Source organism: Gossypium hirsutum, chromosome D04, assembly GCF_007990345.1.
Source record: "Gossypium hirsutum isolate 1008001.06 chromosome D04, Gossypium_hirsutum_v2.1, whole genome shotgun sequence".
Lineage (NCBI taxonomy): Eukaryota > Viridiplantae > Streptophyta > Magnoliopsida > Malvales > Malvaceae > Gossypium > Gossypium hirsutum.
Window position 1 is genome coordinate 14,004,419 of NC_053440.1, and position 12,820 is coordinate 14,017,238.

General features: G+C 33.6%; 2 protein-coding genes across 4 annotated transcripts; one reads left to right on the forward strand and one right to left on the reverse strand.

Moving 5' to 3' along the window:
* The first annotated feature begins 1,753 nt into the window (after positions 1-1,753).
* LOC107955199 (uncharacterized) lies at positions 1,754-4,729 on the forward strand. 2 transcript variants are annotated; one of them, XM_041092019.1, is made up of 5 exons: positions 1,754-1,941; positions 2,047-2,191; positions 2,321-2,478; positions 3,133-3,220; positions 3,311-4,729. In XM_041092019.1, the coding sequence occupies exons 1-5, from the start codon at positions 1,841-1,843 to the stop codon at positions 4,394-4,396; spliced, it is 1,578 nt and encodes a 525-aa protein (XP_040947953.1). In that variant the 5' UTR covers positions 1,754-1,840; the 3' UTR covers positions 4,397-4,729. The 2 variants fall into 2 exon arrangements, with proteins under 2 accessions (XP_040947953.1, XP_040947952.1); XM_041092018.1 differs by having other exon boundaries at positions 1,791-1,941; positions 2,029-2,191.
* Positions 4,470-9,130, reverse strand: LOC107955198 (probable inactive receptor-like protein kinase At3g56050). Of its 2 annotated transcripts, XM_041092017.1 has the most exons (9): positions 8,853-9,127; positions 8,620-8,758; positions 8,183-8,254; positions 7,935-8,078; positions 7,402-7,838; positions 7,069-7,259; positions 6,850-6,982; positions 5,583-6,198; positions 4,470-5,056 (listed from the first exon to the last, which is right to left on the reverse strand). In XM_041092017.1, the coding sequence occupies exons 1-8, from the start codon at positions 8,965-8,967 to the stop codon at positions 5,600-5,602; spliced, it is 1,830 nt and encodes a 609-aa protein (XP_040947951.1). In that variant the 5' UTR covers positions 8,968-9,127; the 3' UTR covers positions 4,470-5,056; positions 5,583-5,599. The 2 variants fall into 2 exon arrangements, with proteins under 2 accessions (XP_040947951.1, XP_016746414.1); XM_016890925.2 differs by lacking the exon at positions 4,470-5,056 and having other exon boundaries at positions 5,370-6,198; positions 8,853-9,130.
* Between the last annotated feature and the right edge of the window lie 3,690 nt (positions 9,131-12,820).

The following is a 12,820-nucleotide window of genomic DNA, read 5'->3' on the forward strand; positions in this document are numbered from 1 at the left end:
TTTGTTGCTAATCATATATTTCAATCCTTCTATTTTGGTTTTATGTTCATTTAGTATGTACTTGACTTAATCGATATATGAAGCATCATTGGAAGCTTATTGAGCACCATTGAGCCTTGAGGAAAGCTCAACGTGTGGAGTTTTATTTTGTGTGCAAGTTATAGGTGAGCCAGGAGTAATTCTAGTGTTGCGTAACATTGATTTGTGGGATCTCAGTTGCACCGTAGTTGTTAATAAAGTCTTTTATGTTTTTTTTAGTTGTGGAATCTCAGTTGCATGTATCCTTGGGTTTTAAAGTTTGGTATTTGGGTATTTTATAATTCACTCGATGTTGATTTTGGTTATTTTTTAGATTTTGAAACATGTTAATGCTATATGGTAACATTGGACACTTTCATATTACCTTCATGTTAATGATTTTATATGTATGCGACATGTTTTAGTTTTCCATACTACTTGCATAGCCATTTCTTGATTTATTGATTTTTATGGTTATGAAATTTCATGTTTTAAACTTGTTTCGACATGCCAAATATTGGTGTTATGTTTGACATGCCTAGGAATGTCTATAAACATTATTGCATGACTTTCAAGTGTTGATTTTTTTACATTTTTGAGTTTATATCTCGAAACAAGATGAATATGTCTCGAGACAGGAATAAGAAAATTGTCTGAGCATGCATTTCCATATGCAAGTCTCGAGACATGGTTATAAAGTATCAAGACACTAAATTTCAAAGCTAAAGTTTCGAAAAACGAGGAAGCACATCTCAAGACACGACATTGTACTTTGATATTTTGGACCAAGACTCGTAACTTATCCCATATTTGACCCCAAAAAATCATTCTGTGGCCATTTGAATTTAATTTTTTTTATTTGCTAAGTAAGATAAATTAAATGGAAAGCATTAATATTGTGATTAATTGTCTTTATTTGCTTATTATCAAAATTGATGTACAATAAATTGCTTTTGTTAGAGTGGATAAATCTCAAAACTATACATGAGCTTTGGTCCAATGTACAATGTTATATATATATGAATTTTTAATTTTGTGTAATTTTATATACGAAATTTTGATTTGATCCAATTTTCTCAAACTACTGACACAATTATTGATATAGTATCATTTTAAGTTTATATATTGTATACACAAAAGTTTTATTTATAAAATATAAAAATAAATTGATGTATTTATTTATCAAAATTTTATGTATACATTTGAACCACGGTTAAAATTTTATGTGTATAATTACATTAAATCAAAATTTTTATATCAAATGTTATGTTGAATCAATTTTCTAGATTTATCTCTTTTTAGTGGGGTTAATTTTCCCAATTTTGAAATTAAGACTTAAAAGGGTTTTATACCATTTATAATTTATAGGGTAAAATATATTAGTAGTTAATCAATTATGATTTTTTCTTTTTCTTTTTTTTTGTCACCCAATTATGAGAAAATACAAAATGATCATCCAACAATTAGTAAATTTTTTTTTGTCACGCAATAATGAAAAATTATAAAATAGTAATTTAACTATTTAATTTTGTCTTTTTTTAGCCACCCAATTATCTTGATATTTTTAAATGTTTCTATTTTTAAATTAACTAGCTAGTGATTAAAAAGACAAAATTAAATATTTAAATGGTTATTTTTAAAATTTTCATAATTAAGTAATTCATAAGGTATCTTTTTTTTCATAAAAGACCCGTGATTCAGATCCGATAACCAAATCTCACCGAACAAACCCGACCCGACACGCGCCTTAACATAAAATTCAAAAAACCTTCGTCCCAGAATCAATGGCCAAACCCTCTTTCACTGCAGAAGAAAAAACAAAATGGCGGAGAAAAGCGAGACAATGAACAGCAATCTATTTTCTTCAATAATATCTGAAATCAAATCTTATTCCGGCAAAGACCCTCTTCTCCCTTGGCTGCGGTACTCTTTCTTTTCCTCGCTTTTTAGCTTCAATCTTTTTCCGTATTATTCTCTTTGAATTTTAAATTTGTTTCCATCAACTGATAGTGTTCTTTTCCCCAATAGAGGGATAAAGAAAATAAAAGATTCATTACCACCCCAGATCTTAGCGGAGAAGCTACCTAGGTTTTTACAAAAATGTACCCAAACATTCGAAGCCGACCGCCGGTACCACGACGATTTACGCTATCTCCGGGTTTGGTTACAATTGGTAAACTAACAACCTACCTTAACGAACGAATCCATTCTTCAATGTTTATTTCTTTTCTGAAATTTACTATTATTTGGTTTCTGCTTTTTTTTTAAATATATATTTGGGTTGATTTATTTTGGTGGGTAGATGGACTTTATGGATGATCCAAGGTTGCTGTTAAGAAGAATGGAGATGAACCAAATAGGGACAAAGCGTTCATTGTTCTACCAAGCATATGCACTTTACTATGAGAAGATCAAGAAATTTGATGAAGCTGAAAAAATGTACCATTTGGGTGTTCAAAAGTAAGGGTTTTTTCCCCCTATTAATTGTTTATAGTTACTATGAATAGTCTATCAATCCGTTAAAGTGTGTTTGTTGCTAAGTGTAGAAGCTTACTTAGAATTGTGAAGTTTGTAGTTGTAGGTGTTAATCACACCGGTTGTTGCTTTTGCTACTAGCTTTTTCACTATTTATTATTTTCTTTTAACATAATGTTGGTTGGTTCGAGTCTTCAGCACATGCAGTTTAGTTTGGATCTATGTTACTCGAACTTTGGTATGAGCACTGAATATGGGTATAAACTCATGATAAATATAACTTTTTTAAAAAGAAAATTTCCATCTATTTGAGAGTCATATCGCTTACAGAAAAATGAAGAGCGAGTAAAACATAGGTTATGAATTGAAATCCAAGTCAAACTTTGTAACAAAAATTCGAGGGAAATTCATGTAGGCTTTTTCCTTTTCCAGAGGCATCTTTTGTTCACTTTATGATGCAATTCGTTGTGTGTTATAATCAATGCAATGGAGGAAAGTTGTGTATAGTTATTGATTCCATCTTTTTATTACTTGATTATGGTATTAAAGTTTCTTTTTTTAATAAAAATTTCGTTCTGTAACAATAGTTTTGGAACTCCAAACTGGTGCTTCATTTAGTTTCCATCAATTGTTAAACAGCCTTGCAGAGCCAGTTGATGAGTTGCAAAAATCATATAAGCAGTTCCTGAATCGTATGGAGAGGCATAAGAAGAAGAAGAAAATCCAGGTATCCCGTCTGTTGCTTATCTATTGTGCTTGTTTTCATTGTCTTTGTTTTGTTCTTCACAATCTGACAGTTTCTTTTGGTGTGCTGCAGCGTCAGGAACAAAAAATTGCTAGAAAGCCTCTCCAATGCACCGAGTTTAAAGAAAACAGTGAAGCCGTATGCATGGTTGAAGATAGCCATAAGAGGTCTTCAGCATTACATACTGGTAAAAAAGTGGAGAGCAAGAAGGGGAGAGCTTTGATGGAAAGAGTGTTGGATGAACCCAGGAAGGTTGGGAATGATGATACGGTTGTTGTGAAGTTTGTTGATACTGCCATTGTTGGTAAATCTGAAGCTGAAGATGCCTGCCATCATGGACTAGTAGATCCTACAATAAACATGAAGGAAGCAATGAATGCAATTAATAGCATGTTTCGAGAACCTATAGAGACAGCTCCTATCGGGAGGAGATCATCCCAGAGACAACTGAAAGAAGATTGTAGTTTGGACATAGGATTTAAGGTGTTTGATGAAAATTTGGATAGTGGGATCAACTCATCAATTCAACATCAAGAAAAGGGGCTGCAGGGTAAATTTCAGATCTGTCGGCCTCAGGAGGAATCATTTCAAATATATATTGATGATGATGAAGGAAATAGTGAGGCTGGAGAGGGAAATGATGAGATAGATAACTTAGAACATATTGAGGTTCAAAATTCAGGAAGAGTTTGTAATGTCTTTGTGTTTCCAAATCCTAATGATCTTTCTCCTGAAAGTTCAGATGATATTGGTGCAAAAAGTTCACGTCGACCAAAGATCCAAGAGGATACGGTGGTTCACAGGTTTGTTGGTTCGACCATTTCAGATGAGCCAGTGGTAGAAAATGTTTGCCACCATGGCTTAGTTGACCCAACAATTAACTTGAAGGAGGCTATGCAAGACATCAATAACATGTTTGGAAAGCCAATAGATTTTGTAAGGGCAAAGAGAAAGAAGCAAGACAAAGCACCAGTTAAGCAACAAGATCTTGGTGGGTTTTCTATACTTCCTGATGATGATTTGGAACATCAGAAACCTCAGTCCCCTTCTAAATCATCTGGCAAGTTAAGTGATTGTGATTTATTTGAGCCTACTATGTTTACAAAAGAAGCAATGGATGATATAAACAAGATGTTTGGAATGCCATTGGGCTTCTAGGAGAAAGAAAATTGCTTGTTTTTGGTTGTTGGAGAGATAAAGTTTGGATGTATTGCTGTGGTGAAGTTTTTTGTTCATCCTGACTTGGGATATATATTTGAATGTAACAACCTTGGAGTAGTGAACTGGCTACTAAGGTTGCATATGTATTGTTGATCGACTTGAGTTTGTGGGTTTGAGAGGGCTTAGGCAAATAGCGTGTCCTCAGATGAAGTTAATTAGATAGGGGTTCAAGGAAGGGTTATGGTTAAAAAAACAGAAGAGTAGATGGAATTTTCATCTTGTTTTATCATGTGACAATTTGACATGTAATGCATTTTATGCCTTTTGCTATTTACTTTGATATTTGTTGGAGCTCAACATCATATAAATAAATAATAATGCTAGAGATTAATGGCATAATTATTACAGCTCTCTGGGATGTCTCCCTCCGTAAGCAGCTAAAGTTTGTATTTTTGATGAACATGGAAGCTACTAACGATAACCTGGTCAGCATTCTCTTCTTGCATTACCCATCGGTTTACGTGAGGGCCACTTCCTTGACTAACAATGACATACAATGCTTGGAACTGAAAATTGGCCTATGGAGCTTCCTTTATAAGAGCCCTCTGGCTTTTGGCTTCGAACTTCATATCCAGCGACTTATCCTTCAACCTCTCTCTGCAGGAAATCAATGGGGATGGTTCATTTTCGAGGTAGAAATATTAGAATTGCTTATGAATAAATTGGTTCTGCCATTTGATTGTAAGTACAAATTGCATTTCATGTTAAATTTGAATTTAACTCAACAGCTAATTTCGGACACAATTCAGTCTTCCCTTTCATAGGCTGTAATGTCTTTTTTACTAAAAATGAATAAACGATTAAGTAAAAGAGTCTTAGAATTGGCAATCACAATGCTAGGTAGAGAAAGACTGATAGCCCAAAACAAATTGATTCATCGCTGCAAAAAATGGTGGTAACAATGAACAAATAGAAATCAAGAGGATTGCCATTATGCCTTTCTGTTATGTATTTTCACACTGATGGCCCAAAACAAAGGACCACATTTTCTCTCTCGAATATATACAACAAACTTTCCATTACCTTGAAATAAATACAACCAGTACCAACCTACAGGCAAGCTTATTTTTGCCTCTGCACTGACATGAAGAACAAGAAAAAAACATCCAAGTTTCTTACTTACAACGTCAAGTTCAGCCTCTAGCTTGCTTCAGTAGACATGATCTCAAGCTCTGCCCACCAAAGAGGAGAAAGTTTGGGGATTGCATTATCAGGAGTGATTGCAGTAATCTCTCTCAATCTTGCACTGACTCCTCTCATATCCGGTCTGTGTCCAGGCTCAGGGTCGATGCAAGATTTTATGACCTCCCCGATCAGGTCAAATTGGTCCTTGTCAAAAGAGTTTAGAGTAGGATCGACCATCTCTACGAGGGCTTGCTCCCTTCTCAAATAGTCTGATGCCATGTCCTCAGATGAACCATTATCCACCAAGTAAGGCATCCTACCCGTTACTATTTCAAATAATAATACGCCAAAGGTATATACGTTACTTTCTAGGCTTGCCATTGTGGTATCCGAAAGGTTTATTCCGTCTGCTTCCCTGTCTGATGCAGTCAACTCATTCCAGAAACATGAATCTGAGATTTTGGCAGCATAATCTTCTGTTAGACTGACAGCTGAGGACGACAGGTTGTTATGGGGTACGGGTGGGTTTAGCTGGTGCATGTGCTCGAGGCAGTAAGCCATGCCCATTATAATTCTCAACCTCATAGCCCAGTCCAAATGCTCAGATTCTTTAACTGCAATATCAATTAAAAAGACAATGCTTATTTCAAAGCTTTAAGACTTGAGGAAAACATAAAAGGAAAATGCTTGCGACAACAAAAAAACATAAAGTTGCTTTTTCATGGTGCATGTGCATTGGTTAACATTTGATCTCAAAAGTCGTTAGCACAAAAACAGACGCTGACTAATGTTTCTTTCTTTCATTTTCCTATACTGAGTTAAGAGGTTTAATGTCACTGACATAAGGGGATTCCTACATATCAGGTTTCAAGTGACAGCCCGTTTATACAAATCAGGTGAAAAGCATTATATAGCAAAGTCAACAGCATGACATTCACATCTCAAAAGTCAAAAGAGTGGGATGAGTTTCCTTCCTCTATGAGGAAAATCAACAAGTTGGACAGACCAGGTCTTTCGCATTATTCTGAAAAGGTCAAACTATAAAGGATGATCCGACATAAAGAACAAGAAATTATTTATATATTGTGAATAAATTACTAAGCCTAACCCAGTTCCAGATTCTATACGCCAAGTAGCAGAATTTGGCAGCTGTCATTCATATCGCTAAATGCTTAAAGTCTATGTTAGCAATATGACACCCAGGTAATAGTAAATAAGTTAGAGGTCTATCTACAAGACCCCAAAAACACGAATCAGGTACTTACTGTGTAAATGCTCAAAGAGAGTGCCATTTGGAGCATATTCAAAAACCAACATCCTAGTGAAAGGATTATCTTCCTCACAATATCCAAGAAGATTAACAAAATTTTTGTGGTTGACCTTTGATAATGTGTCAATCTGAAACCATAAAAATAAAATAGTTAGACAGACCATACGAACACATCAAGCATGTCTGTGTAGACGGAAATTTTTCAGTGCAATACCTTCTTCCTGAATTGTGTTTCTAAATTCTTCGACCAATCTTTGGTAGATTCAACTGGAACAGAGACCACAGCTATTTCAACTCCATTAGACAGTGTCCCTTTGTACACCGTCCCAATCATTGTAGAACCAATTACATTGCTGAAATCTTCGCAGGCTGCTTCAAGCTCCGATCGCTTCAGCTTTGGTACACCTGAAATGCAAGTCATTGACAATATATAACAAATATTCTGGCAGAATTTGAGTCTGTCACTCAGGACTCGGGTGTAAGCATCTTGGATGATTCCCTTTTTATTAATGAGATGTAGGATATTTTAAAAGAGCAGAAGAATTACCAGTTACAAATGCTTTCTGAAGTTGTCCACTTAGCCCTGTGGCCCAAGGTTTCACAGTAGATACCTTGTAAGTTTTCAAAAGATAGGCAATGATTATTAATATTAGAAGAAATGTACCACCCCCTATGCTTCCGACTAGTATTGCTGCTTCATGACTTGACTTAGAGTCAGAAATAGAAGGATTGCTTCCCGACGGTGATGGAGCAGAAGTATTAGGTACTGTATCATTTCCAGAAGGTTTAGAAGCAGGAGCAGAGGGAGGTCGTGGAACAGGAGTGGGGAGAGGTCGTGGAACAGGAGCATCCCTTAAATATGTACTATTTGTGGACAGTTCAGAAGATGCAGGATGAGTTGGAGCTTTTGGTGACTTTGCAGAAGTGTTTTCCGTTTCTTGCAGCAATTTCCTTAGCACTGCACCTTCAGATCGGTCACTGTTCCTACAAGAGCATAAACAAGGATTAAATAATTGAATAACAAAGACTATAAAGAAACACAGCATTGCTCCGGGTATGAGAATTGAATTGTTGACTTACTGGATTGTTAAGGAGAGATCGCTGCTGAGTCCAGATGGAAGCGATTCATTGAAATTATTGTATCCCAAGTCTAACACCTCTAATTCCTTCAGTTTGCTGATCCCTTCGGGGATAGTTCCGGTAAAAGAGTTGTTCCGCAAGATACTGTGGAGGAAAACAATTGCTTCGGAACAGTGCATACAAGAAAAGTAGATCGCCAAATCGCACTTTGCTTTTGATATCAACAATCCGATAAAGATCATACTTACATAGACTTAATATGAATTAGAGTTCCAAGCTCAGGTGCCAGTGTTCCTTCAAGACAAAGATCTTTCAAATTCCTGCATTTTTATTCAGTCCATCAAATCCTTAAACAAATTAAAGGAAATAATTCATCACAATTTGCCTAAACTTTGAATCAGTCTTCAGCACAAATACCAGTGCCTTTATCTGACCAAAAAATCTACTTAAAATCCCCATTTCACAAATATATATATTGAAATTTGGTAAATTAGAAATCAAAGCTAGTATTTGATATTATGTTACTACTTACAATCATATCTCAAAATTGTAAATTAAACTCTCCCGACCAAAAAGTAAATAAGAAATTATTAAAGGCAGAAGATTTCATATATGTTTCCTTTCTTTTCTCGGAAACCAAACATCATCCACCCAAAAACAATCATTGGTGCGAAAAAAAACTTACAAAGCAATAACTTTGCCATCACAGCACTCGACACCAAACCAAGAACAATGGTTAATCTCTCCATCTTCTTCCTTCCAAGCCCACAAAGCACCAAATGGATCATTCACCACTCTCTCTCTTAGTCTCAACAAAGCAAATCCTGTATATCCATTACCAAAAACCATTGTTTTCCCTCCATTTTCCCAACAAACAAACCAAACCCAAAACTTGAAACAAAAAAGTGAAAAGTTTACCTTCTTCATTCAACGACCAACAAGCCAAACTTTGACATAATAAAAGCAGCAAAACACCAACTTGAAACTCTTGTCTTAGTCTTACAAACTTCCAGTTCTTGTTCATCATCATCATCTTCTTGTTTGAGAGGTCTTAACTCGAAAAAAAACCCAGAAAATTTTCACAACGATAAAAATTAAAAAAAAACGCGGCTGAGTCAGTGGGTGAATCTAACACGATATTAGAGTTAAGACAATTTTCCTCGTTTTTCTATTTGTTCTGGTTTTGAAAACGCGTACAGTCAAAAGACTCACTGAACTATGTATCAACCTTTACAAATTTCTCCCTTATTTCATTTTTAACCGCAGTAAATAATAAAGGTAAATTAAGGTTCCGGATAATTTTCTTTTGGCATAATTGCAAAAAATACTCTCAACATTTAAGGGGCTTTGGTTTTGTGCCCTTAACCTTTTCTTTTTTCTATTAACATCCTCAACATTACGATTTTTTTAAAAATCAGCCCAATTTTAACAGTAAACATGTTGACTATCAATCAAATTGCAGATCAACAAAGTAACCTATGTCACATGCCACATAAGCACAATGTCATAATTTTTTTTTCGTTTTTTTTTTCATTCCTACTTCTTCTCTCTTTCTCTCTTTCTTCTTCATCGTTTTTGCATAAGATGGAAACCAATAAAACAAAACCAACAAACTTCCTCAGGTAGCCTCTCACAAATCCGTTCTTTAGAAATCCACCCACCAATGATCTTGCTCCATCACGATCTCCATTGCCAACGGAGCCTCCTGCATCAGCTAGTACATGTGCAACTTGATTCGTCTTCCTCATCACATATTTGCCCATGGGAAACTAAACAAAACCTCTGTGCAAACTCTATTAACTCCTCCACTACCGTTAAACGTTCTAAGGTTTGAAATCTTATCTTCCTCAATGGTGGAGAAAGAGGCATTGTCGAAGCCCGCCAAGACCAACCCACCAACTAAAGACATGGATCTCGAAAACCTTAACCCAAAACCCTAATGCCAGAGACGATGCCGACGGTGACTCCAAATCGAAGTGCAAGAGAAAGGAAGATGGCGAAGAAACCGAAGACGTTTCTAAAAAGCAAAAACTAAAGAAGTCCGTAGAGGAAGAAAGGTTGGAGAAAAAGTCGGATGAGTCACCGGATTTGTGTTGTGTCCGACTCTGTCCAAAGGAGTTCGAGTCGTCGTCGGAGATGCTTGATTACTTTTGCTATTTTCTACACCATTGGGGTACTCAACTGAACTTTAACAGGGTAATAATTAAATTATCTTCTTCTTTTTCTTTTTTTTTGGTTTCACTGTTAGTTTTCATTAGTATTTGCGATTAATTTGATGATTTATTTTATGTAGAAGAAAACTTTTATTTTTATTTGTATCAGTAGTAGTATTACAATTATGGCTTTCATGGTGAATGAATATAGTAGAAGAAATTTTTTTTAATTTCATTGTTAGTGTTCATTGGTTTTGATGCACTTAGAATAATTTTTTTTATAGGTGACATTATTTATGACATCGTGCTTGTGTAGCATGCCATATAGGCTATTTTGTTGACCAGCAATTTGATTGACTATCAATTCATATTTACTGTTAAAATTGGGTTGATTTTAAAAAAAAAATCGTAATGTGAAGGATCTCAATAAAAAAAAGTTAATGGCTAAAACTCATAAACGTTGAGGGTATTTTCAACAATTATGCCTTTTCTTTTTAATTTTTTCTATTTGTTTTCATTTACATTTTATTTTAGATCTATTCATCGGTGAATATGGTTAAAAGAGTTCTGCAAAGTTTTTCAAATTAGATCGATAGTTTAAGTGATCAGGTCATTTGTTCATTGGTTTCATCGGTTCTTTTTGTTCAATTAAATAAATCATTAAAAATGTTAAGAAATAAAAAATTTGGTTTAACCGCTTGGTTTGATTAGTTATTTTGCCTGATTTAATCAATTCATACCGATTTTCAAGTCAACGATCTAATGATTTTCTTTGAACCGATACCCTAATCGATTTTCGATACAATCAATTAGTCCAATATGATACAAACAACATTAGAGTTTTGGTAATAAATTATATTTTTACATTAAATGCAATAATTGATAATTTTGTTGATGGTTTTATTAATGCATGCATATATTTAATTTTGGGGAAATTATAAGATAGTTGCATATTATTAGTTATTTTTAGGATAAATTACACCACTTGACACGCTAAACTAATGTAGTCTCTATTTTGGTCATTTTAATTTTTTTTATCAATTTAGTCACTCTAATTAAGATAATTGTTCGAATTGGTCACCGTCGTTAAAAATTCCATTAATCTACTAACAGATTGCTGACGTGAACATTAACCAATTGAATAACGATACGTGTCACACTCTTTTTTTTTGAACTTTTGCCTAAAGCTTATGGGCCTCTCTATAATTATTCTAAAACACTTTTTGTTCTTTCTCTTCCCTTTTCTCTCCTCTCAGTCTGTTTTTGTGGGAAACAACAGTGACCAACCATCCCACCGAAACAAAACGAGATAAGAGAGAAGAGAGAAGAGAGAAGAGAGAAGAAAGAAGAGAAAGAAAAAAGTGTTTTGGAATAATTCCAAAGAGGTACATAAGCTTTAGTCAAAAGTAAAAAAAAAAAAAAAAAGAGTGCCACATGTTATCATTCAATTGGCTAATGTGCCACATCAATAATCTATTAGTGGATTAACGAAATTTTAAACAATAGTGATTAATTCAAACAATTATCTTAATTAGATTAACAAAAAAATTAAAGTAACTAAAATAGGAACAGTGTTACTTTAGAGTGATTTATAGTGTAATTTATCCGTATTTTTAAAATCCAATAGATGATTATATATTAATAATTGTAACTATTAAATTTTATGAAAAATATTATTATAAATAAAAGAACTAATTTTGAAGAATAATTTAGTTTAACTATTGGTAAGCTCCTTACAGTGGTAATATCAAAGGATTAACATTTTTTTTACTTCTTATTGGGAAAAAAAGTAAAAGTAAATAGCAAAATTGTATTGTGAAGGCTTACTAATGGCAGGAGTTTGATCCCATCCCATGTGTTACGGCGGCGGTAAAAAAAAGAGTGAAGGAGATGGCGGTGCCGGCGGTGACGAATCGAGAGAAGGAAAGATTTAAAAAAGTAATAAACCTGGCATTTATTGACCTAGTCCTTTTCGTATTTTTTGGAAAAAGGAGTTGGGTGGGTCCATGCTTATTTGGCTTTGTCCTTTAATTTTTTTAATTTAACCAAGGTTTATTTACCTCCAAATATTATTCAGATTTTAAGTTGATTTATAAATTTTAAATATTTTAATTAAGTTGTCAAGATATTAATATTATACTCACACTACAGCTAATAATATTTATATAATAAATTTATAGAAAATTGATATAAATATTAAACGTCTTTAGTTGAGATGATAGGATTGAGAGGAATAATAAATTTTATGATATTTTAGGTTTAAATCTTATTTCATATTTTTTAAAATTTTATATAATAAAAAAAACGAGATAAAAGATTCCTTTCAAAATAATGTTGATCTCTTTGTAAAAAATAAAGTGTTTTTTTTAAATAAATTTACAATTGAATTAAGACTCGATTGAGGGTGACATCAACTCAATCAAAACTTTAAATATTAGTATAGATTAATCAATTCTTTCTATTAATCTAGTCATTATTTGGGCATTAGATGCCAAATGTAAATCAGGCATTGATCATATTTAAAATATATGAATTAAATTGTAAACATATTTGTATGTTTTAAATATGATGTGTTTAAAAAGGGGTAAAATTTCATTTTCTTTTAAATAGGTCCACGCCAAATTGTCAAATTTGAGTACATATTTAATGTCTAAACTAATGATTAAGGTGATAGAAAGAATTAATTTTAAAGTTTGAATCACATTAAAATTGATAAAATTAGCAAGGTCGAAA

Bases quoted from the DNA above. Each gene is read 5' to 3' on its own strand.
- LOC107955198 (XM_041092017.1), bottom strand. From the start codon at position 8,967: ATGATGATGATGAACAAGAACTGGAAGTTTGTAAGACTAAGACAAGAG. The intron at 7,839-7,934 runs GTAAGTCAACAA...ATGCTCTTGTAG, and splicing joins GATCTCTCCTTAACAATCCA to GAACAGTGACCGATCTGAAG. The intron at 7,260-7,401 runs GTAATTCTTCTG...CTTGCATTTCAG, and splicing joins TCAGAAAGCATTTGTAACTG to GTGTACCAAAGCTGAAGCGA.
- LOC107955199 (XM_041092018.1), top strand. From the start codon at position 1,841: ATGGCGGAGAAAAGCGAGACAATGAACAGCAATCTATTTTCTTCAATA. The intron at 1,942-2,028 runs GTACTCTTTCTT...ATCAACTGATAG, and splicing joins CCTCTTCTCCCTTGGCTGCG to TGTTCTTTTCCCCAATAGAG. The intron at 2,479-3,132 runs GTAAGGGTTTTT...ATTGTTAAACAG, and splicing joins TACCATTTGGGTGTTCAAAA to CCTTGCAGAGCCAGTTGATG.